Genomic DNA, 26660 nt, shown 5'->3' with positions numbered 1-26660 from the left:
AAGCTTTAAACTACACTAGTTTGCCTAACTTTTAAATCCTGTTATTTAAAAATTCTTATTCTTTCAAAAGGGAACTTGCAGTTTAATAAGTTTCTTAATCAAAGATTAAATTCAAAAGCTGTTGGGGTTTTGGGGGGTTTTTTGTTGCTGTTGTTTTGCATAAGATATTTCCAGGAAATGTGTATGTGACCTTGTATAAGTCATCTACTGACCTTACTTACCTAAATTTGCTCTTTAGAACTATTTCACAAGTGTTGGAGTCCTCCCTGTGTGCGAGGCCATTCAGCCCCTCATTTTCAGCTTCTCCCAGGCTCCTGCATTTGCTTACTAGGCCTTTGTACATAACTTTCCACTTTCAGGGGATCCACTGGCTGATTCCCACTACTCACCACTCATCCTTCAGTCTCAGCTTTGACTGCAAGCTCCGTGAGGGCTGGGACCAGGCTTCTCTTCTCTGCTGCATCCCCAATACCTATCACATTACCTGGCGCAGAGTAAGTGTCTAACAAACCTCAACTGAACCAACTTCCTGCTTCTAACACCCCAAGCCTCCCCTTAGACCAGTACTAATCACTTGATAACACAAATTGCTATTTATCTCCTCTGCTTGATTAAATTCTTAGAGGCCTAGGTTTTATCTTGGTTACTATTTAATCCCAAAGTCTTCCACAGCATTTGGCAACATCTGTTGACTAACCTTATTAAACCTTTGAGTAACTCACTTGTTTTCAATAAAAAAGGAAAAGATGGCATCTATCTCATAATATTCCTGTAAGCTTTAATGCCACAAAATGGTGATTATATTAAAGGACTCTAATTAAAACTTCAGATAATGTAGTGAAATCCAATTTATAATCTAGACAACTCATTCATTTCCCAGAGAATTATTTCTTCACCATCCCAACTTACTGCCTGAGATACTAAGAAAATTTAGAATGTGTATATCAACTACATTTCAATTAAATAAATACAATTAAGAAAAACAGTGAAACAAAATCCACAACCACTTTCATACCACAGGAAACCACTGACTAATTTTCCAAATACTGACACAATTTGCAAAGAGGTACATTAGGAAGGATGGGCTACATTATGTTGCGGTCACAAAGGTTTCTTTGTCACACATTGCATGCCCATTTCAGGTTGGCTCCAAGTCTCCCCTTCAGGGAGGACAGAGCCTCCACGGTCTTGAGGGTCCCCAGTTTGGTGAGGAAGGGAAGTGAGCAGCCATGTCCCAGGAGGAGAAGTGGAAATAACTGGTGAACACCATTAGCAAGCACCACGGGAGATTTGGCAGACATGTAAACATTCTACGAGAGTAGCTAATTAACTTTCTCCCATTGGCATCCCAAAAGGTAACTCTGAATCAGTATACACACTTAATTAATTTTTTTTTTCTTTAATAAAACTAACAAGGCAGGAGACTTCCCTGGCAGTCCAATGGTTAAGACTCCACACTCCCAATACAGGGGGTACAGGTTTGATCCCTGGTCAGGGAACTAAAGTCCCACATGCTGCACAGCATGGCCAAAATTAAAAATAAAAACTAACAAGACAAATGTAGGTTATTCCAAATGATATGGCAATTCACCAAAAAAAAAAAAAAAAAAAAAACCCACCATAATATAATTGAACAAGAAGAGAACAAGCTATGTTCCCAGAAAACCTACACAACAGAATTTTATTAATACACCAGTGTAGCTCTGAAAACTAAAGGCAGATTTGTTCCCCAGCTGTTCATAGGTATTGGCACAGTGAGGTCTCAGCATTACCCAACTGTTTCCACCTGGTACTGTCAAAAACCATTAGCTCGCAAGTGATACATGAGCAAGGACTACCTACTATGTCCTTTACAACTCCTGTAATTTGCACTACATTTAAAACAAATCTATATTCAGACCCATGCACAGCACACAATACAGGCAGGCACAGTGAAGGGACGATCATGGCAGCAGGGACCAGGAGAAGTGCTGGGAAGACAGGCAAGGCTAAAGACGAATTCAAATCCCAAAGAAAGTCATGGATAAAATGGCCAATGGAGATGGCATCAAGAGAAGTGGGGAGAGGTCTGGAGAGCCTGGGAATAGCACTACTGAAAGAAGATTTGTGTGCAGAAAAGGGAGCAGAGTCAGAAAATCAGAAAAAGGACACAAGAAAGGAGTCTCCGGAAATTAAGAGTTACGAGAGTTCATGGACTAGACAGTGAGCAGCAGCAATGACTGCTTTGCTGAGACTGTGGAAGATAAACAAATTTAAGTAACCGCTTGAACCTGCAAAGTCACCGGCGGCCTCGGGCAAGCATCTTCCCGAGGAGCACTGGTGTGGACGTGGAGATGACCCACAGTGGCCGAGCTGCATCCCGCTGACACCGCTCTGTGCCCCTGTATCTTTCTCTCTTCTCCAGCCCCTCTACTGCCTGGCTGATTCCTTTATGGGTCAGCTCCTGCCTCATTTCTGGTGGGAAGCCTTTGCTGACAGTCCTGGGCACTGTGCTCCCTACAACGCCCTGTGTCATTCAGTTAGGTCTCCCACTAGACACCTTGCAAGAAGCGCCCTCTAACCTATCTTTGTGCTCCTAGTACCCAGAAGAGTTCTTGGCATCCAGTAGGCATTCCTATATAAGGAATGCAATAAGGAAGGCAATAAAGACCTTACGAAAAGAGAGCAACTGCGTGTCCAGTAACTTGAAGGGGTTATATGGACTAGAAGATGGGATGTGCCGTTTGACCCAGTAGCAATGATTCTGCACACCTTTATGCAAAGAGAGAAGATGCAAGATGCTGGGATCACAAATGGAGGAAATGGAAGGCAGGGCACATATGGGTGTATGTGGCAGGGAGGTGGGGTGTTAACACTTTCAGCAAAATATCTTTCTATCTAAAATGGCAGAGAATAAGGACGATGGTGTTAAAGAGGTCCCAGGGTGGAAGAGGAGCTGGTATTGAACTAAGATCCAATAAGATGGAAGGTAAGACCCTCTGCCAACACAAAAAGAGGCAGGAATGGGATTGTTAGTTGGAGGGGGAAAGAAAAGGTCTGGAAAGGTACTAAGCAGACTGGTAAGGAATCAGTCATAAATGAGATGGTAACAGAAGCAATATAACCCCCTTTCCTTTAAATACCCAGTCATCCCACTCCCATCACCCCTTTCAACTTTCCCCTCAAATCTATCCTTCATTTCCAGTTGAAGACTCTTCTTGATCTACACAATTAGTGTCAGACCTAGACCATTATGATTGTGCAATTCAGTATTTCCTTAACTTTGTTGCTAAAAATGTTAATAAGTGCAGTTACCAAAAAATGTGAGTAAGTGGATTTCATAGTCAGATATGTTTAGGAAGCAACACATATTCTCCGTCAGCTTGGGGTTTCAAAATTTTCCACAGTGAATTAAAAGCTCTAAGAAATCCTACCAAGAAAGCTACCTAACTCTAACCCAGTATGGGTGCAGGTTCTTTCTGAGATGGCACCTATTAAATATATAATGGAATACAATAAGGAAAGCATGATTTTCTACTGCAGATTCCATCTACAAATGTAGGCTATAAACTACCACCATGCATTAGTCAAGATAGGCTAGGACATGTAACAAATGTCCCCCAAATCTTAGTAGCTTCACACAACAGATACTGATCACTGTAAACATGAACAATTCTACAGGGCAATGTTCCGGCTGTAAGACTTAGCAGACTGAGGCTCCACCAACGTGGAGCTGAACCATCTGAAAACACAGTCTCCTCAGTATTATGTAAGAGGAAGACGATGTTGGAAGGTCTTCAGAATACAGTTCAAATGCTTCAGCCTGGAAGTGACATTTGACTTTCAATCAAAACACACTGGCCAGCACTGGTTATATGGCTCACCTAGCTGAACAGGAAGCGGGAAAGTCTAAGACTCCCACGTGTCCTGAAAAAACGAGAGTCAGAGAAGAGTAAGTGCTAAGTGTCTCTATCGCATACTATCTGCTCATTCCCAATCAGCCCCCAAAGCCCGCCAGTTTTACATCTAGAAGCCCTCCAAGAGCCCCCCTTTCTTTCATCTCACCACCATACCTCACCTTCACCTGTTTCTCTCCTAAGCTTACCAAATACTTTTCCAAAATATCTCATCACGTTATTCCCAATGCCTGCTTACTTGAAAAAAAAGTTTGTGTCTACTTACTATTTATGGTATAAAATTCCTTATCATGATATACAAGGGCCTTCATTCTCTTCATCTCAATTTACCTTTTCAGCCCTGCCCTTGGCCTCTGTGCACTACTTTTTTTGTTTCAACTGTTTATTTACTGACCAGATTACAAAAATAATCCTGGTAGATACCTTAGTTCATCCTTCTAATAAGCCTGTTGATCTGGTCTTCCCTGTTGCCAGCAGCTCCACCTTCTACAAAACGGGTGGTCTTTGCTTTTTTTTCTTTTTAATGTCTGGTCTGACACTTTCTAGACTAGGTTTTACTTTGATTTTAATTGCAATCGGTCAGAAATCTCAAGGCAAAAGAAACTGGCTTAAGGTTTCAATGGTCCTCTAATGTATTGTTAAATGTAAGCAGCACCAGCAGTGTCTGCAGCCCTGTGCCTTAGGCAGGGCCTTCAAGTCTCACGGTCCTGTTTTCTACAACGTGCTCTACATCCTTGGTGATTCAATTAAGTAGACCAAGGAGCATCTGGCACAGACTGTAGCAGAGCTTCTGCAGGACATATCCAAGTGATACTACCAGCAAATGAAGGAGGATACCCTCATCATTATCATCTCTCCTGTAGCAAGAGTTGTGGTCCACAGTGAATTCACATTAGACCTCCATCCATGATAAATTCCACCAGGTCTAACCTCCTACTGTTCCTCCACTCCTCAATATATAATGTGGAGAGGCACATTTATGAGAAGCCCAGCAGGACTTCCAAATACAGAAGCATCATTCAAATATTTTCACCATAATGAAGGGAAGCACAAGTCTTACAGGAGGTTCCAGAGGTATGCCTGGCAAATATAAAAAATAGTCAAAATTTTATTAGCACCCACTCTTTCCATAAGAAGAGAAGATCATGGGACTTTCCTGATGGTCCAGTGGCTAAGACTCCATGCTCCCAATGCAATGAGCCCAGGTTCAATCCCTGGTCAGGGAACTAGATCCCACATGCCACAGTGAATATGGAAGACCCCTTGTGCCGACGAAGACCCGGCACAGCCAAATAGGTAGATAAACAAATATTAAAATTAAAAAACAAAGAAGACAGGATCATTCTATGTCTAGTGCCAGGGGGTTCAGGCTCCAGGTGAAGATTTTCTCTGAGAAGCCTCAACAAGTGTACACCTAACAAACTGTCACAAAAGATAATTCTAGTTCCAGAAATATCCCCTTGCATACCATCATGCTTTTATTCACCCTGTTGTCTCCTTCATATGTCTCCTCCATCCAAAACCCATTCTTCAAGAATTAAACCAGTGTCAGCTTTGCCAACTCCCTGCTGAGTTCCCAAAGCCTTTGTTCAATTTCTTTATCCCAAGAGGTCACTGTATTATGGTTAGACACCTACTATTTCCCCTGCTAATCTGTGAACTCTTTGAAGATAGCGGAAGCTTTTTTAGAGCTTCACATTCAGTGGAGTTTAATAAATGTTAACTGACTGAAAACTGAATTAATGTTTCCTGACAACCTAGCTGAGATAATCTAAGTTTTACTCGAATCTGTTATGGCTTATTATAGTAGGCATTACTGATCATAGGTTGTTAAAATTATGTTTATTAAAGAAAAGAAACTATTTTACTAACGTAACACAATCTAAACATTTTTTGTTTTGTTTCTGGTGTGTATCCCATAACAGATTCTAAAAAGCTTAAATGCCGTATGGTATGAAATGCAGCTAACTCACCCTTCAATTTATAAATAACTAACCCATTACATTTAAGGAACAGAACAACTAAATTACATAGTTTCCTAATAATACTGCAAAATTAGCTTTACAGATGAAGTAAAATCCTGCTTTGAGATATGGTAAAAAATAAATATATCCCAGGAAAAGACACATAGTTTAAGTTAAAAAACAAAGAGTATGTGTTTCTTGTGAGAAAAATTAGTGGTACATATTGTTTTGAACGGTTTCTATTTAAACTGGAATAGCCCTACTACAGAAATGGATACTGAAGCAATTCTGTCAGGAACAAAGATACAGAAAGTAAATCAATCCTCTTAGAGTATCAAAAAGCACAAGAGAGAGGAAGCTGAAGTAGGTAATGATCCAGCCACTCATCCCTAGCCACTTACCCCTGATGACCTTCAAAGAGCTGTTGATGCTAGCAGTTGGGCACTTGACATCTGAAATGAACCTACCATTGTACTTAGCCTCCACTATAGAAAAATGTAGCATATTCAACTCACAAAGAACCAGTATTGACTAACAGAACTATCCTCAAGCCTGGGAAATTACGTCCTACAGGGACAAATTTTAAGTAGTCAGCTTCCCAGCACTTTTAAAATATAATTTGATTTCCACGAGTTTTCAAAACCAAATCTTAGGCAAGATAACCATGTCCTTTACTCTTAGGTCAGAGCTGCTGACAAGAGTCGAGTGATTACAGTGGCTGCAGGGCCACACACGAGTACAAGATATTGATTTAAATTGCATCAAGTACAGCTGCTTTCCACAGCAATTTAACTGCCAAAGTGGAGGACATTAACTCTGCACCAAGTGACAGCACAATTCTGAGAGCACCAGTGATGTTCTCAGGTCACCCCCCGCCTCAGGAAACTTGGGGCTAACCAGAGGGACTAACCTCAACACTGGTTGTGACCTGCATTCCTTTTTTTTTTTCTGGAAAGGATCAGTAGGTTTCATCTAATTTCACTTGTCAACTTTTCATATACTCTATTCAGACATCTACATACTTTACAAATAATAGTTTGAAAGGTGAATTGTGCCTTTAAAAAGGACATCCCAGAGTGGAATAGGAACCAATTATGCTGAAATCATCACCACAATTAGTTTTATCTCACTGATAAAAACGTACCCTTCTAGACAAAAAATTCAAATAGAAACTTTTCTGAACAAATACAGTAACTGCATTATCACTCTCAAAGAACCGGATGGGGGGAGCCTAAAAACTGAGTCTCTAATCCAGGATAAACTATTTATTTAGAGTGCTTTTGTTTGTTCTAGAAACAATGATACAGTCTGTGCTTGGTGCTCACCCCTCTGCTGCACAGGATGTAGGGATGAAAGGTGATGTCCGGGCAAGAAGTTTAACCTCCATTCCACCATCCTGGGTTTACCAGGCTGTTAGATTCAGAAGTTTGAATCTTTCAGTTCAGTCACTCAGTTATGTCTGACTCTTTGCGACCCTGTGGGCTGCAGCACACCAGGCTTCTCTGTCCTTCACCATCTCCCAGAGTTTACCCAAACTCATGTCCATTAAGTCGATGATGCCATCCAACCATCTCATTCTTTGTCGCTCCCTTCTTCTCCTGCCTTCATTCTTTCCCAGCATCTGGTCTTTTTGAAAGAGTTGGCTCTTTGCACCTGGGAGCCAAAGTATTGACGCTTCAGCATCAGTCCTTCCAATGTATATTCAGGGTTGATTTTCTTTAGGATTGATTGGTTTGATCTCGCTGTCCAAGGGATTATCAAGAGTCTTCTCTAGCACCACAACTCAAAAGCACCATACTTTGGCGCTCAGTCTTCTTTAGGGTGCAACTCTCACATCCATACATGACTACAGCTTTGACTATACTATGGACCTTCATTAGCAAAGTGATGTCTCTGCTTTTTAATATGCTATCTAGGTTTGTCATAGCTTTTCTTCCAAGAAGCACCCATCTTTTAATTTCATGGTTGCAGTCACCATCTGCAGTGATTTTGGAGCCCAAGAAAATAAAGTCTGACACTGTTTACTCTTTTTCCCCATCTATTTGCCATAAAAAGTGACTGGACCAGATGCCATTATCTCAGTTTTTTGAATGCTGAGTTTTAAGCCAGCTTTTTCCACTCTCTCCTTTCACCTTCATCAATTAAATCACATGTAATTAGATTTTCAACTTACTACTGCCTCTGCTAACATGCAAATCAGCCAACAGAACCTCCAGAGATTTTACGATAATACAAACAAGATAAATGAAAAAGCATTAACTTTAATGAACTGTATATAAGTACAAGTCAGTAGAAATTAACTTATCAGTGCACAACCTCTGTTATGCTTCTTATTCCCTCAGCACTTCAGAGTTGGAAAGGACTCAGTCAATGTCTTAACTAAGAACTAAAAAAGTGAACCAGCTTGTGAAGCCACGAGCTGGGCAGAAGAGCCAGGGTGACCTCAAGCTGTTTCTTCAAGGTACGCAACACCCCCAGCATCATGCTATTCCTCTGTCAAACTAAGCTTAGGTTTTAATCTTTTCTTCCCAACAAGAATGTGTGTCAGTCACTCAGTCATGTCCGACTCTTTGCGACCCCATGAACTGTACCCCGCCAGGCTCCTTTGTCCATGGGATTCTCCAGGCAAGAATACTGGAGTGGGTAGCCATTCCCATCTCCAGGGGATCTTCCCGACCCAGGTATCAAACCCGAGTCTCCCACACTGCAGGCAGACTCTTTACCATCTGAGCCACCAGGAAAAAAAAATGCGAGCCTCTTAAAATCTCTTTATCTTTTGTGCCTTAGCCCATGTGAAGCATACAGTAAATCTATGATAAATGGTACAAGGAAAACCAGTAATCCACTACTAAATAACCCCAGAATTGCCATAAACCTAAACTACTCAAAGATTTGTACTTTTAGCCCTAACCCTAGCAAATTCTGGCCCCTGTTGTTTTCATTGTCTATTAAAGGTGGACAATCCTGACCACCCTCGATTGTCTAATAGTCTTAAACAGCCCCAACAAATGACTCATGGAGCAAAGTCCTCTACTGTCTGAAACAAAGGCCATGGACAGTGTGAAGACGTGTCCTCCTGAATCAGTACAAACATTCACGCTGGAAGTGGAAGATCTACATTCCACCGGAACTTTTAAAAGTGCTCTATAGTTTTCTATTTGTAAAATACCGTTCAAAAAGATAGGAAGTTATGTTGTTTACTCTCCACATGGGCAGTTTTCAAAGTATGGTTGGAACCCCTGGGATCTCCAGGACCCTTGCAAGGGATGCTATGCTAAGTTACTTCAGTCGTGTCCGACTCTGTGTGACCCCACAGACGGCAGCCCACCAGGCTCCCCCATCCCTGAGATTCTCCAGGCAAGAACACTGGAGTGGGTTGCCATTTCCTTCTCCAATGCATGAAAGTGAAAAGTGAAAGTGAAGTCGCTCAGTCGTGTCCGACCCTCAGTGACCCCACTGACTGCAGCCCCCAGGCTCCTCCATCCATGGGATTTTCCAGGCAAGAGTACTGGAGTGGGGTGCCATCGCCTTCTCCATTGCAAGGGATACATGAGGTCAAAATTATTTTCATCATAATGCTATGATGTTACTTTCCTTTTTCACTCTCATTCTCTCATGAATATGAGTGGAGTTTACTCATGAGTGTGATAGTACAACCGATTAAATGCAGAAGCAGATCAGAATCCAGCTGTCTTCTCTTAAGGCAGATGCTTCCCCCATGGCTCAGGGGTAAAAAATCCACCTGCAACACAGGAGACGAAGGTTCGATCCCTGGGTAGGGAAGATTTCCTGGAAAAGGAAATGACAACCCACTCCAGTATTCTTGCCTGGAGAATCCCATAGATAGAAAAGCCTGGTGGGCTATAGTCAATAGGGTCACAAAGAGTTGGAGACGACTGAGTCACAGAGCAGTCCGTCAAATGGACTTGCAAGTGTATAATGATGCCACTCTTCTTACTAAATTGGGTTTTGTTCTGAAAAAATGGTATTTTTTATTTAAAATATTTCCATGTTTATTTTTAACTGAATATATAAATATTTGTAAAAAAAACTTCTCAGTTTTATTTCCCAATACAGTAAATATAACATATATATACAGGCATGCTCCATTTTATTGTATTCGTTTTATTGTTTCAGAGATACTGACTTAAAAAAAAAAAAACAAATTGAAATGTAAACCCTGAATCAAGCAAATCTATCGGTGCCATTTTGCCTAACAGCATTTGCTCACTTCATATCTCTGCGTCACATTTTGGTAATTCTTGCAATATTTCAATGTTTTTCATTATTGTTATATTAGCTATTGTGATCTTTGATGTTACTACTGCAAAAAAGATCACAACTCACAAACGGTTAGCATTTTTTAACAATAAAAAAATTTTTTTAACCTAAGGTGTGTCCATTATTCTTAGGCATAATTCTATATTATATTCTCAGTGGACTACAATATAGTGCAAACATAAACTTTATATGCATTGGGAAAGCCAAAAAATTTATGTAACTCATTTTATTGGTGATATTCATGTTATTGCAGTGGTTTGGAACTGAAACCACACTATCTCTGAGATATGCCTGTATAGCTGACAAAAACAAAAACTCTAGGATCAACTTGGGAACCAGTACCAGTTGAGGAGTCAAATTGAATGAAATTAAATTTTAGTACAGAAATTTCTTTATTCTAACTGGTGTATACGTACATAACTTTAAATAAGATATTGTGTGGGGGTTGGACAGAGGAAAATGGACCAATTACTTTATATGAGTTTGAGTTTTCATATCAAACAAAAAGTGTAAGATTCAGCACAAATGATTTAGGTGAACTAAATCATATTAATAGATTGTGCTTAATTCAATAATGCTTTAGCTTGTGCATGAGAAAGGGTTAATGAATAGGAATCTTATGAAAACACCAAATCCCTATCTCCATCTCCCAAAATAAACTATGAAGGGAAGAAAATGAAGGAAAGGAAAAAAAAAAAAAAAGCTGAGCAGATGAGAGAGCAGAGAAAGGATGGATAATGTTCAGAAACTTCAGTGGGCTTCCGAATTCAGTGTCCATGCAAACAGACTTTCATTTTCAGCCACTCATAAGCCAAGGAATCTACTTTTTCTAGAAGAATCTGTTCTTACTGCTTACTTCCAGCTAAAAGTCAAAAAGCTAGATGTACTTTTTCCCTGTTTCCTCACAGGGCAGTCCAGATGCAGGGAATACAATGCAATGCCTCCAATAAACACTTACTAATGTTCAGAGATTTATATCTGAAATTTGTAAATACTGTGATAACTGTTATATTCCCAGGTGTTGCACTCATAATTTGAAATCAGCCTATAGAACAAAGGTGATCTTTGCTTCATTTGACATTAAAAGAACTCCACTGCTTACGTCCCCACTATTTCTGGTCTATATATCTGAGCATTAATGTGTACAACTCTGTATTAAGTATTAAAGAAATTAGATGCCCATGCCCTCAAGATTATTCATGAAAAGTTAAACAGTTAAAAACAAGAGATGTCATCATTTATCCTTCATATGAATGACAGCCAACGAGTGCCTTAGCTCTGGAGACAGACAAAAGCATTGAGCAGTTCTTCAGAGTAGGGTTTTAAACCAGTCCTTAAGGGTCACTTTTCTAAACCTCATAATTTAATCCTAAATCTGAAAAAGAAGTCTGGATCAACAAAAACATTACTTTGGTAAAGTACTTTAAAATAAAGGACATAAATGACATTTCAGCATCACTGAAATGACAATGAGCAATGAGGCAATATTCACACTGAACGATGATATTTTCACACTACTGAAGTCACTAGAAATACTGGAGAAGTCCAATCTGAACACTTTCCCCAGAAGAAAATGCCACTTTTAAAAGTATGGTTTAACAAAGTTTTAGCTATAAGGCTCTTCATTCCAGGACTGTTTTAGTAGTTAAAAAAAAAAAAAAAAAAAACTGGCTACCACCCAAGAAAAATGTATGTTAAAATCATAAATGGAATACAATGTAACTGTTAAAAACAACAGAGTACAATATGTATTGACATGAGGAGATAGTCACTCCAGTAACTCCATTTCAAGTGAAAAAACTACCACTCAGTATGTAGAATTATCCCATTTTGTAAACAAATACAAATGTCCTTTAGAGATACAAGTTAAAGATAATTATAAGTGATAGAATTTATAAGTAATGTTTAGGTTTTTCATAGTACTTAGACTTTGAAAGTGCCTACAATGAACACCTATCAATTCTTCAATAAGAGAAAAAAGAATATCATTATAAAAATATTAATTCTATGTTCCTCACTGATGAATGCCTTTCACCACCTTGTCAGGTCAGAAGCCATCTAAAGATGTTTTTAAGTTCTTCTCACCCACAGTCAGGGGATGATAGAAACTGTTTCAAGATCAACTTTTGCCCAAGGGTCAAAACTCTGTTAGAAAATAAAAATATTCTCAGCAGGAGTTTAATTAAATTTACAGCTGACAAGCATCAGACTTTTCAGGTAACTTGCAGAACTTTGTGAGCCAAGAAAATAAAACTATTAAGACATCGTTTTTCAACAAGGAAAAGGACGTCGGGGACTTTGAAGTAATGTGCTACACATGTGAATCCCAAACAAAATAATCTCAACATGAATATGAGCTGGAAACCCAGAGGTACAAAAGCCAAGCCTGTCAGCAGAGTTCCAGTGTGGTCCAGGCTTCTTAAGAATCAGGGAAGGGGATACTTTGCTGGTGGTCCAGGGCTTCAGACTTCACCTTCTAATGCAGGGGGTGTGGGTTCAGTCCCTGGTCAGGGAACCAAGATTCCACAAAACACCAAACATAAAACACGCAATACTGAAACAAATTCAATAAAGACAAAAAATTGTCCACATTAAAAAATAAAAATCATCGGGGAAGGAAGCAGTAAGAGACCTAAGCTATTTTATATTGAAGAGGAAAAAGCTAATGAAAAATAGGTTGTGGGTAGTAAAGACTCATACAGTAATAAAACAATGGTTAATCCTTTGAGTTTGACTTAAATGCTAGCAGTTCATTGCAATCATCACCACACCCACCCTTCCTACTGATTAGAAAATATTGTGCCTGGTTAAACAATTTTTAAGGGGCAGCAATACTTATTTTATACAGCTTGCTGGGTAAAATCTTCCATGAGGGATCCATCCAAGAAAATAAATAAAAGGGTCTCTAATAGCGAGAAGGTTGGGAACCAAGACTGGAAGGAACCTTCAGCGGCCCCCAGAGACCCATGACACCCCTTGGTGCCCCAGAGGATGGCAAGGCAGTGGGCAGGGCTTCAGATGGTATGCGAGGTGGGAACGGGACAGCGTGGCCAAGCGGCACTGTCAGCACCGACCTGATGACCGGGGGCACTGAGAGAGGAGGCGGGGCAGGGGTTCAACAACAGGCCCCTGCAATCCCCATCTGAGCACCTAGATGGTTTAAAAAATAAACACCAGCTGCTATAGTTGGAGTTGCCAATTCTTTTTTTCTTCCCATTTACTGCTGCACTGAATCACCAGCCCAACTCTGGACACCTGGTTCTAACAACCAGGCAGCATGGCCCCATTATTAATAATTACAGGGCAGGGTGCCAAGAGCCCATCTAATCTGGCTCTTTGGCTCTGTTCTAAACCCTACTTTACAGGGTAAAAGCTGTCCTAAAGGGCTGAAAAAAATTGCTCAGTTTTTCCAAACATATATTTTAGAGTTCATTCTCATAGGCTATTTATTTGCAACAAAATACTGTGGCTATTTTCTCTTATAAAAATAAAAAAGAAGAAAACAATGGGCTCCCCTGGTGGTTCAGGGGTTAAGACTCAGTGCTTGCACTACAGGGAGACTAGGTTTGATCCCTAGTCAGGGAACTAAGATCCTGAAAGTGGTGTGCTGAGGCCCCAAACCAACAATAACAAAACAAAACTCCCCGCTTAATAGTTCTTTCTGTAGTAATACCGATTTGGTTCCCTCCATCCCCTCACATCTTCCTATGAGCTATTCATATTTCTCGTACCTAAAAATGTTTCCTGCTAAGCATTTATTTTCTTTTATTTTTGCCAGTTGTGTGTTCTAAATATAACTTGTCAACGTTTGCCTTTTCACACAGGCAAAGAATGATTAGTACATTGTGGCAGACTATTTAAATATAGTCTTTCAATAATGTACCGCACTTTTATTTTAAAAAAATCAATGTTTCATTTGAGATATTTTCCCCCTCCTATGCTTATATGAAAAAAAATTACCTGGTAGAGATGCACCAGTTTTCAATAGCTTAAATGTCTATTTGTCAATTCCCTGAAAGGACTACAGAGTGCACGAATCACTTTGGTCCTCTCGGCTTGGCAAATAATTGAACTTTCTGCTGGCCTTAGAGCCCTGCAACATTCATTACACAGCCCAGCCAGCCAGCAAGGCTCCACGAGACCTGACTAGTTCAAGATGCCAAGGCACAAATTCCCCAAGATGGCCCTGCAGGAGCCCATGCAGCTGGCCTCACTGACCCCCAAAGTTCACTAACTTGAAACTTTCCATTCAAACTTGATTGTGCTTAAGTAAAAACTAAGAACTTTAGGTAACAAAACCAATGTGTGTGCATGCTCAGTCATGTCTGACTGTTTGCCATCCCATGGACTTCAGCCTGCAAGGTCCTCTGTCCATGGAATTCTCCAGGCAAGAATACTGGACTGGGTAGCCATTCCCTTCTCCAGGGGAACTGAACCTGCATCTCCTGCACAGGTGGCTCTGTGGTAAAGAATCTGTCTGCCAATGCAGGAGACCTGGGTTTGATCCCGGAGTCGGGAAGACCCTCTGGAGAAGGGAATGGTTACCCACTCCAGTATTCTTGCCTGGAGAATACCATGGACAGAGGAGCCTGGCAGGGTACAGTTCATGGGGCAGCAAAGTGTGGGACAAAATTGAGCACAACAGTACTCCCAAAATAAATGTTAAAAGGAACTGTCTCATTAAACCTGACTCAGAATTTGAGCCCCAGTATTCAAAATTTTTCAGTTTACTTCCTCATGTTTAAGTAGCTGTTAATAGTAAAACACATAATCTATTTATTCACTTTAGAAAAACACCACTAGGTAAAATGAACAGACTTTCATGAACTATGAGAAAGAACTATTAAGTGGTTTTAAGACTTACAGGGTTTCCAAAAACATTAAAATGGTGGGCAGCGGGGGTGGTGTGGTGGTGGCGGCTAATTGAAGTTAGGAAACGATGGTAATTTTGAAACTGTCTGGAGTTTTAAACATAGGAAATGCACATATATTATGAAAGTTAATTTTTTAAAGTGTATTATACTCAACAGAACTATTTTTAAAAGCTTTGAAACTCATCCTTTCATATAAAATTTGATGTGCTAATTAATGTCCTTGTGGAATTTTAAGTCGCCTAGAGATTAGAGGTTATTTGTTTCCTCTGAGTAATAAAATATATTATACTCTCTTCTGTGGCATTTTATTTATGAGAATATGATGTCCATTAATGAATAATTTCACACAACAAATGGTCAGGTTCAATGATTCAGCCATGGTCACTAGGATCATGGGACTGCATGAGATTCTAAAGTAACATAAGTTCTCTCTGGGGCTCATTCTCCTTTTATTAAAATGGATAACAAGTGCTTATATTTAAATATACATGGCAGGGACTATATATGGCTTCCCTGATGGCTCAGCAAGTAGGGAATCTGCTTGCAGTGCAGGAGACTCGGGTTCGATCCCTGGGTTGGGAAGATCCCCTGAAGGAGGCAATGGAAACCCACTCCAGTATTCTTGCCTAGAAAATTTCATGGATAGATGAGCCTGGCAGGCTACAGTCCATGGGGTCATAGAGACCTCTACAAATGCAACTTAGTAGTAATATTTTTTCTCATAAATAACATAGAAAGAAAATATAGGGAAACATTTAAATTTTACAGTCATTCAGAAAAAAACTAAGTCAGAAATAGTGTAACAAAGAAAGCACCATGGATTCACATTCCACACCAGAAAAAGAGCAATTAAGCAGGTACTTTAATTTCCCTAAGCCTACTAGTGGATTACATCTACTTCAGAAGTAAGGTAAACATAGCTCAATGGAGTCTTTCTTATTCAGAAGCACTTTTCAGGCAACAGATTCTGAAATCTTTTCTGAACAGTGTGCTCCTCAGTTAATATTCACCTGCCTGGCTACCAGCTGAAGAGAGGAGTGACTCAAGTTTTAAACCAATTTTTCCTATTGATTTAATTGAATAAGAGCACATCAAAGAGATGTGTCATCTATTTCTGCTTTTCAATTTGACCCCATGTAAAACTCTATTTTGGGTGAGTATTAAATTATGGAAAGTGTATGGATTAAGTGAGCATTTTTGCAGGATGCCAATGTAGAAGTTCAGTCTTGGGTCCCCCCGCCTCACATGGATGAGGACCTGATGGTTTGGTGGTTTTCTCTACTGAGAAAGTCAAAGCTACTCAAACCTATCTTTTAATTTACTGTGGAAAATAACTTAATAGCATGAATCAAAGCCACTGGACTAAGGAAATACACACTTAAAAATAACAAGAATGGGACTTCCCTGGTGGTACAGTGGATAAGAACCTGCCTGCCAACACAGATGACTCGGGTTCAATCCCTGGTCTGGGAAGATTCCACATGCTTCGGAGCAACCAAAGCCCACGAACCACAATTACCGAGCCCACACTCTAGGGCCTGTAGGCAACAACTACGGAGCCTGTGTGCCCCAATTATGAAGCCGCCTGCCCTAGAGCCTCTGAGCAACTGCTGAGCCTGGGTGCTGCTAACTCCTGAAGCCCATGCACCATAGAGCCTGTGCGCCACAACAAGAGATGCTCCTGCAATGAGAAGCCCCTGTTCACCACAGCTAGAGAAAGCCGTGTGCACCAACCAAAACAAATAAAGAATTAAAAATATATATATATATAACAAGAATGGATTGATGGATAGACAAATGATTAAGCAAATGTAGCAAAATGGGTATTTTGGAATCTAGATGGTGGGCATATGTGTGCTAAGTATACAATGGTTTCGAGTTTTCTGGATGTTTGAAAATTTTCATAACAATGCTGGAAGAAAATTATTCAAAATTAAATTCACAGTGAAGGAGACAGCAGGCCCCATGGGAAAAACCTCAGTCTGGAAGCGAAGACTGGTTCTCAGCCTAACCCCAGGAACTCACAAAGTTTAAAACTGGAAATGGCCTTGGGAATCCTCCAGAACAAGTAAAATACACGGTTTTTGAGTCTGTGAAAAATGAGAAAAATAGGAGCATAGCATTTTCAAAGAAACTAAAAACTTTTTTTTTTCTTTCTGAGAGTGTATGTCTCTAAACTTCTGGTTCAAAATATCCTTTATTTCACAAAACGTTAGTATAGTAGATAAGAAATTTGGCTTTTTATGTCCTCACTTAGCAGTCAGATCTGGTCACCCTTGACTTCTGATCAAGGTCCTCGTCTCCTGTCTTGACCTTCAGCAAGAATCCCCCTACCCTTGATGTTTCCTCTTAGTAATTTTCCATCCACTGCCTCATTGCTCCGCTCTCTGGTTATAAATTTCCAGCTGTCTTTACTGTACTGGGAGTTTAATTTTATCTCTCTCCCCATTACAATGTCCCTACTGCTAATAGTCTTGAATAAAGTCTTTCTTACCATTTTAAGTGCCAGGATAATTTCTTTCTTAATCATACCTTTGTACAGGTATGTATAAAGGCCTTGGGACCTTCAAGTACAGAGAACTTGGCACCTAATCATAATACTTGCTGAAAAGAACAATTTGCTTCCCTAGTGTGACCTTAAGGCTCCAAATACTGAGGTTTGAAATATACCAGAAGCATTAAGACGTTCAAAACAAAACAAACAACTTCCCTCACCCCCCAGTTTTGGTCTCTTATAATCTTAATACATGATTTCATTTCAACTTAATTTCAAAGAATAACTCTAAAGGGGGAAAGACTATGCCATAAACTTCTCTTCAGGATGATGACTATGTCCTAATTATGGACCCAGCATAGGAATACAATGATTTTATTGATTGGATGAAAAAAATAAAGGAAGCAGCTGAATGTTATTTATTTCCTGAGGGAATATCTCATAAATTCAAGGGAAAAATTATCAGTCATCTGTTAAAATTAGGCAAATGGGAGAAAATAATAAAGACACTTAATTCTTAAAGTAACTTATTTTTTAAATGTTTTAATTAAGAAAACAATTCCATTTACAATTGCATCAAAAAAATAAGAATAAATTTAACTACAGATGTGGAACACCTATACACTAAAAACTATAAGACACTAATAAACTAAGTTGAAGAAAATACAAGTTGATGAAAGATATTCTATGATTACAAGTTGAAAGAATTTTGTTAAAATGTCCACACTACCCAAAGCAATCTACAGATTCAATGCAATTCCTATAAAAATTACAATGGCATCTTTCACAGATATAGAACAAACCATCCGAAAATGTGTACAGAACCACAAAAGACCTCAAATAACCAAGAAATCTTGAACAAGAACAAAACTGGAGGCATTACACTTCCAAATTTAAAACTAAAGTGATAGTAATACAAACAGTAGGGTATTGGCATGAAAACAGACACACAGACCAATGGAACAGAGTGGAGAGTCTAGAAACAGACTCACAACTATGTGGTTCATTAGTTTAGGACAAAACAACCAAGAATACACCATGGGGAGAGGTCAGCCTCTTCAATAACTGGTGTTGGGGGAAAAGGACAACACAGGTAAAAAAAAACTCGATACTATCTTACATCCTATAGGAAATTAATATAAGATGGATTAAAAACTTGAATGTGAAATTTGAAAATTCCTAGAAGAAAACATAGGCACTAATCTCCTTGACTTTGATCCTCGTAATGATTTTTTTGGATTTGACACCAAAAGCGAAGGTAACAAAAGTAAAAATAAACAAAACAGGCTACATCAAACTCAAAGCTTCTGCACAACAAAGGAAGCCATTACTAAAATAAAAAATCTACTGAATGGGAGAAAATATTTGCAAATCATATATCTGATAAAGACTTTATATCCAAAATATATAAAGAACTCATACAACTCAATAGCAAAACAAACAAAACCCCCAAAGTCCTTAATTTTTAAAATGAGCAGAAGATACATTTTGCCAAAGATATACACGTGGCCAAACAGGTACATGAGAAAATGTTCAGTTTCACTCATCATGAGTGAAATGCAAATGAAAACCACAATAAAATACCATCTCACACCTCTGAGAATGGCTATTACCAAAAAAATGAGAAATAACAAGTGCTGATAATGATGTGGAAAAAAAGGAACATTTGTACAGTATTCATGAGAAGGTAAATTATCGAGACCAATATGGAAAACAGTAGAGGGGTCTCTCAAAAAATAAAAAATAGAACTATTATATGATCTAGCAACTTCACTTGTAGGTATTTATCTGAAGGAAACAAAATGCTAACTCAAAAAGGTATCTGCATTTCCAAGTTCATTGCACGATTATTTATAGCAGCCAAGAAACAACCTAAGTGTCAACTGATAGATGAATGAATGAAGAAAACATGACATATATATAAAAGATACATATATTTAAAATGGAATATTACTCGCCCATAAAAAGGATATCGTACCATTTGCGACAACATGAATGGACCTTAGTGCCTTATATTAAATGGAATAATTCAGAGAAAGACAAACACCATATGATCTCACTAATATTTAGAATCTTAGAAAAGAAACAACCAAACTCATAGAGAGCAGATTGATGGCTGCCACGGACGGGGCCTGAAATGAAGGTGGTCAAATTGTACAAACTTCCAGTTATAAAATAAGTCCTGGGAATGCAATGTACAGCATGGTGACTATAGTCAATAACACTGTACTGTATATTTTAAAGCTACTAAAAAGTTTTCACCACAAGAAAAAAAATTGTATCTATGAGTTGGTGATGGGTGTTGACTATCTCACAATGGCTGAAACGACGGGTGACCATTTCACAGTACATGCAGGTACTGAACCATTAGGTTGTACATTTGAAGTCAGTATATGCCAATGATATGTTAATTTTTAAAATTGTCTAGAATAACACATTTTTAGAAGTCAATTCTATTATGCAGTCAGCTTTAAATTATCAGCCAATATGGATGTAACTGGGCTTCCCTGGAGGCTCAGACAGTAAAGAGCCTGCCTGCAGTGCGGGAGACCTGGTTTGATCCCTGGGTTGAGGAAGATCCCCTGGAGGAGGGCATGGCAGTCAACTTCAGTATTCTTGCCTGGAGAATCCCCATGGATAGAGGAGACTTGAGGGCTATGGGCTCACAAAGAATAGGACATGACTGAGCGACTAAGCATAGCACATTGATCTAACTATAACAAGGAAGCACTGTGTGGTGGAGCAAAATCAGAGATGATGTCTGTCTAACTGGGGCTGAAACACAGGATAAACCAATATCTCACAAGAGTTACATCTTTTGTCTGGAGCATTACTAGTCTTTGATGGAGTGGAGCCATTTTTCTAAGAAAAGGAACAGCCCAGGAGCTCCACCCCAGAGGGAATGACTTCATTATCATCTGAAAAATGGAAGAGCGCTTAGCCACCTGCTTTAAAGTAGGAAATTAATACTTTCTGCAGGTTAGTGGAAAGGCAGGTGAAATATTTTAGACTACTTTGCACTGATCTTCAGAAAACTGCTAAGGAGAGCTCTGTTAAGTGAATCTCCCACCCCCCCGCCCCCGCCCACTTTTCCCCCACCTTATCCAACAAGAAGTAGAGAACCTCAAGTTTCTTCAGTTACAAGTCAAAGAGGAAGTTCCCAGGGAGGAGCTCTGCTACCAGGTATAAGAGGGGTGGGTGTAGCGGAGGTCAGAAGGGAAAAACAAAGGCCAGGGGATTTCTGAGCTTCGGGGCCGGGGAGAAATAGTGGTTTCTCTGTCATCACCATTAAACAGCCAACTAATGTGATTTACTTGTAATTGCTAATTAGGGCCAGTGACGTGGGAGATGGAACAGCCTACAGATTCCAAACCAAATACTTGTGGGCTGTTGGCTGGATTTAAATAAGGTTATTTCATTAACATTTTCACTACCTTCATGAGACAAAAAGAACTTATATAATGTATATTTAACAGAAGCTCTCAAAGTAGCTTTCTTTAAATACCCATGCCTGGGGCAGTTTTGTAAGAAAAATAATTGAGAAAAAATTGCATAGTTACAGCTATAATCTAAGTAAAATGATGCTATAACTATGATTTATTCTTCCTGTACAAGCAAAGAAATCACTGATAAAACTTGAATATGATGATTTCATAGAGCACTGCACATTCTCTGGCATTATCTACTGCTGTAGTTTTAGGCACAAACTCCACATTCACTTGGATCTCTATGTCCAACTGACCATCAGTGGCAAAGAGGCTGGGCAAACAGATCAAAGGGAACCAAAGTCAAAAAGCAGTCCTAACCCATTAAAAAACTGAACCCATTTCCAAGTGCTTGTACCACTTGGGTAGTATTTAAACTTATGGAGAAAGAAAGGAAGCAGCTGCCCTATGAGGTCTCTGGGTCAGACCACTGCTCCTCATGGTTCTCTGTGAGCTGGTCTAACAGGCTAAGTCAGTAATTTAATACCAAACTAAAAAATACAACTTGCTAATCCATGTTTTCGTAAAGATTTTAACTCGGTGATTATTGTCTGTAACTGTAATGTTTTATAGCCTAGCCGACAGCCCTGAAACAAATGGCTAAACTTTTCAACCACAATAGGAGGCTTTCTGAGGAGCCAGGAAATTCCATGTAGCACAATGCCAATAAATACTGAATAAAAGAGGGTTTTCTAGATCCCCAAACCTTACAGGGATCACTTAGGCTAATTCTCTAGTTCTATAACCTATAGAGGGGCTTCCTTGGTGGCTCAGCAGTAAAGAATCTGCCTGCCGATGCAGGAAATGCAGGTTCAATCCCATTTCCTTCTCCAGGGAAGATCCCCTGGAGAAGGAAATGGCAACTCACTCCACTATTCTTGCCTGGGAAATCCCATGAACAGAGGAATCTGGTGGGCTACAGTCCATGGGGCTACAAGAAGTTGTACACAACTTAGTGACTAAACAACAACATAACCTATAGAGCAGCTCCTTTTGAAAAGGATTAACAGTAAGCTGCAAAAACTAGACCATTTCTCCTTTTATTCTCTTTTCTACCAAACAAAAGTTCAACATTAGAGTTAACTTTCCTCTAATTCCTCAGTTACCAAGTGATGTCAATTCCTCCTCCTTAGGAAGGCTTACAAAGTAGCTCACTTTCTAGAAAGGTAAGCAAACCACCTGCGATTCAGGCTGTGACTCACACCCCTCTGATCCCCACTCTGAGCAATCTTCTTACCAATTCTCTCTCTCTGGTGCCTTCTAAAACCAAGATAATTCCTCCTTCCAGTAGATCCTGAGCAGTATTACTGGCAGCGCCTCTGGCCATAACCACAGTTGCTACTTGTCTTTTCTCTCCCCTTCTCTATTTCAACCATTTTGATCATTCGGGATGTATTGTCGCAGGAAGATAAAGTATAGTTCAAGGTTTGAGGAAGTAGTTCATCACAAGGGAAGTGGCAAGACAATGTCAGTGGTTAATCCGGGATACAGATGGATGTGCCATAGTGTAACACACTGGAGGGAGGTAGTTTGGGCTTCCTTGGTGTCTCCAGTGGTTAAGAATCTGCCTGCAATGCAGGAGACCTGGGTGAGATTTCTGAATTGGGAAGATCCCCTGGAGAAGGGAATGGCAATCCACTCCAGTATTTTTGTCTGGAAAATTCTATGGACAGAGAAATCTGGTGGGCTACAGTCCATGGAGCAGGGAGGTAGTTTGGTGTTATGGGCTCTGCAGTCAAACTGCTTAAGTGCAAATATAGGCTCTGTTAAGGTGGTAAGACTCTGGACAAGTTGCTTAACCATTCAGTGTGTCTGTATCCTTATCTATAAGATGGAAATGTTAGTACCTACCTCACAGGATTGTTGTGAGAATCAAAGGATATGATACAAACCTGAAAACAGTATAATCACTAAACAGTAAGCATTATGCTAGTTACTTTTGAAATGTATAGTATGTATACATTCATGAAATGTATAGTATGTACACATTTGTAAATGTATACATTTCAACAGAATGAGGTAATTCTATATTATTTTCTTGGAATAAAGTCCATGACATAGTGTTTTGTGAAACTACAGAATAACATGCTTAGTTTGAGTCTATTTGAGAAAGGAAAAAGAAGAGCAGGATATTTATTTATAGGTGTCTCCAATTAGGTCTACAAAGGCAGTACCACTACTCAAACACAGAACTGTCTGGGTAGATGGGGGTGGGGGGTGGCTTACATCTGCATACAGGTCTTTGCTTGAATTCACAAGTATATATTAATTTCATAACTAGCTTTAAAAACTAAACGTTTTACAGTGGCCTTTCTAACCTTCCAACTGAACCTCCCTTATGTTCTAGTCAAGGAAAAGATTAGCTTGAGATAAGGAAGCTGAGGCCCAGGTAGGAGGAGGTACAACTCCTCCCACGGGTCTCATTTCAGATTCCCTTACAGTCTGTATAGCCCTTTGCACATCATCTGCTTGCCACAGTTTTCAAACTGATCGTTTTTTTCCCCCTTCCCCTTCCTATCTGAGGCCCTCCTTTAACTGTGTTCAAGTAGCTTCCACGTTGTGTTTTAACATCTTTCTTCCTAGCTCTCATAACTTTCTCACCACTTGCCTGCTTATCTCTTAGGCCCTTCAGACCTAAGTGCCATGGCCCTGGTGAACCCACTGGAGTGACAATGGGTCCCTACACATTTTGACAGCACAGCGCCCCTTTTACAGAACTGTAGGACAAACTTTGCTCCGAGTTGATTTTTTGCCTTGCAAAAGTCCAAATGATCTTCCACGCAAGATGGAGGGTTTGGCGGAGTCCGAGGTGTTATTTTAGTCAGGAAATAGTACTTGATGCTTTGGAAGGCACTTTTCAACCACACAAATGTTTTTGCTTTAGTTTTATCCTCAAAGGTATAATAATATTTTGTACCTTCCTCACCCCAACGCTTTCTTCCACGCCTGCCCTTTATTATGTGTTAATTTTTATTGTTTTAGCACTCATCACTCTCACCTGTTTCCTATTTTTCACCCTCTAGTCACATAGCGCCATTTATACATATTTTCTATTTTAGCAGGTGGGGAAAGAACTGTACGATTAAAGGGGAAGGAAAACAGAATTCGGAGTTCTCGGAAGAGCGTCTTGCAAACTGTCACCCCGGAACCCGGAGCGTCGGAGATCATGCCTGCTCGGGGCTATCCGGGCCACCAGAACAGGGTCAGCATCAAAGCGCCGGCCTTCGGGAGAGCCGATTGGTGCCCCGATGAACCAATCAGCGGGCTAGGCTGTGCACCGGCGGGGGAGGGCCAAGATTATAGAGCGGATGGAGTTAAAGCAAAAGGGGCAGGTGTGCCAGGCAAGGTTTCGCGTGCACTTTTGCACCCACCAAGTCATTATTAATCCCGAAACTCTGGTCTCCTAAATTCTGCCTTCCGAATTTCCCAGTTTTATGACGCTTTATAGGGGAAATAAACAGTCCTTATCCTACCATTCATAAGAAGCTCAATGGAACAGCTGTAGAGTTGGGGGTGGGGAGGCCATTAAAATCCTTCCTCTCTCCTTTCCCAGTTCCACTCCAGGTCGTCAACGTAACACAGTCGGTTCTTGAAATAGTAAATCACTCAACCTCTCACTTAATCGCCAAAGCTGATTACCAAAATGCTATCATTAGGCACCTGGAAGAAGTTGCCCCCTCCCCAAGGACTGGGGGAAACAGTATTGGCATTCACTAAAGGCACAGGGTTTTCTCACCAGCAAAAAGAGAAGCCAAGGAGCTCTTAGGCTGAAGTCTGAGAAACTGAGACCTTTTGAGCCTGTGCAACCCAGCGCCGGACCGCGGCCGCCGGGACAACCGCCCCCAAAGCCCCAACCCCCGGCGCAGAGACAGCTTCTCCAAGCTCTACCCCACAAACTTCACGCGGAGGCACAAAGATTTGGGGGGATGGGCGCACAGACACCAGATTTCCCTGCTGTGTTTCAAACTTCGGCAGGGCTGTTCCACGCACTTTCTTCCAAGTGACACAGCCCTCAGATTCACAGCGGCGTCCAGCCTTAGCTTTCCCACGGTCCAGCGCTGCCACCCATGACCCATCTACCACCCAAACCCGGGCTGGAGACGCCGCGTCCTTGGGGCTGGGGGAAAGGGGAGGAGGAGAAGAGAGGAATGGCCAGCATAAGTTAAGAGGTGCCCTCCGCGGCCTGGACGCCGGCAGCCAGCGGAGGGCCCTGGGGCGGAGGAACAAGGAGAGAGGAGAGCTGGAACCGTGCGGGGAAGGGCCGCGGAGAGAAGGGGCGCCGCCGGTGTCGCTGCACTCACTCTGCATAGCCAGTGGCCCAGGGCAGCCGCCGGGTCTCCTTGAGGATGAGGATTGGGCGGGCGATGTGGTCGGCGCTGCACTCCACCTCGTCCTGAGACAGCCCCAGGAACTCGGGTCGCCCGTAGGGGAAGCGCAGGGGCAGGTCCGAGCCTCCGCAGCCGCCGCTGCCGTGCTCGGAGCCTGAGCTGCCAGCCATGATGCCGCCCATGAAATTGGCCACGGCAGATTTCACTCGAGTGAGCATATTACTCCGGCGCCCGGCAGCAGTGGTGCGAGCAGGGGTCGGCGGCGGCGGCGGGGGCCGGGCTAGGCGCAGCGCGGGGCATGCAGGCTGCGGCGGGCGCCGGGCGCACGGGCAGCCGGGCCGCGGGGCTCGCCGCGCGGCTCCCAGAGCCTAATGCTGCAGGGGGCCGAGCCCCGGCCTCCCGCGTTCCCTGCCGCCGCCGCCTCCCCCCGCTGCACTTCCGCAACCGAGCGGCATGGAGCGGGCCCCCGGCCCAGCCGGGGGAGACGCCGAGCGCACCGGGAGCGGCTGCGCGGCTGCAGCTTGCAGCAGGTCCCTTCTCTGCCCGCAGCGCTCGACTCCTGCGTGAGCGGAACTGAGCCCACCCAGCGAGCCCGCGGAGCCGGCGCGGCTGCTGCCACGGCTACCGCCGCCGTCGAGTCATGTGATAATCCCGTTGCAAGGGCTCCAGCGGCTGCCCGGGCCGTGGCTCAGCCCCTCCCCTGCCGGCCCGAGCGAGGCTCGCACCCGGACCGGGACCTCCTCTGGGAGGGAGCGCCAGGCCCCGTCGGTACCTGGCGGAGGGGATGGGGGGCGCTGTGAGCCGGTGGCTGCACAGGTGTCAGGGGAGGTCACGTGGAGCTGGGCCGCCGGGAAAAGCCAGTTGAGGAATCCACTCGCGGAGGAATGCTGCCTACGCTTTCAAAAAGGGAAACTTCGGACGCTGGAGGGGGAAAGGTAGACAGGTGAAATCCCGATGGGGCTGCTCCAGGTACTGGAGTGGAAAAGAGGAGCACCTGGTATGAGAGACTTCGGAGCAAAAAGCAACAACCCTCAGTGGTTGCACAAAAATCATTAAAAGTTTTTTCCGAGGCATTTATAGAATTACTTTTCTTTTTCTTTCAGTACCACCACACGCATCATTATCTGCCGAGCAGACCCTGTTTCAGTAAGGTTGATGGCCAAGAAAACAAAAGAGCTCTAAGAAATCAGAAGCAAGCACTATTTTACCTGTTAATTAATTGTGTAATAGGTTTATACAAGCATTTTCCTTCAACATACCAACAAAACCGGAGTATCTTTTCAAAGCTGACCCTGTTTACTATTGATACACTTAATGCAGCCTTTTCTTTATTCAAAA

General features: G+C 41.6%; 1 protein-coding gene across 2 annotated transcripts in view; it reads right to left on the bottom strand.

Moving 5' to 3' along the window:
* Positions 1-26110, bottom strand: part of PPM1H (protein phosphatase, Mg2+/Mn2+ dependent 1H) — a 304263-nt gene extending 278153 nt beyond the window's left edge. Inside the window, exon 1 of one of the 2 annotated variants that reach the window (XM_070788582.1) lies at positions 25296-26110. In XM_070788582.1, the coding sequence (XP_070644683.1) occupies positions 25296-25540 (245 nt within the window). In that variant the 5' untranslated portion in view covers positions 25541-26110. The remainder of the gene's footprint in view (positions 1-25295) is intronic. The other variant, XM_019960895.2, reaches the window with a different exon arrangement.
* Positions 26111-26660: the final 550 nt, after the last annotated feature.

Source organism: Bos indicus, chromosome 5 (genome assembly GCF_029378745.1).
Source record: "Bos indicus isolate NIAB-ARS_2022 breed Sahiwal x Tharparkar chromosome 5, NIAB-ARS_B.indTharparkar_mat_pri_1.0, whole genome shotgun sequence".
In the NCBI taxonomy this organism is placed as follows: Eukaryota; Metazoa; Chordata; class Mammalia; order Artiodactyla; family Bovidae; genus Bos; species Bos indicus.
Note: the sequence above shows the minus strand (reverse complement) of the source record. Positions and strands in the feature narration are given on the sequence as shown.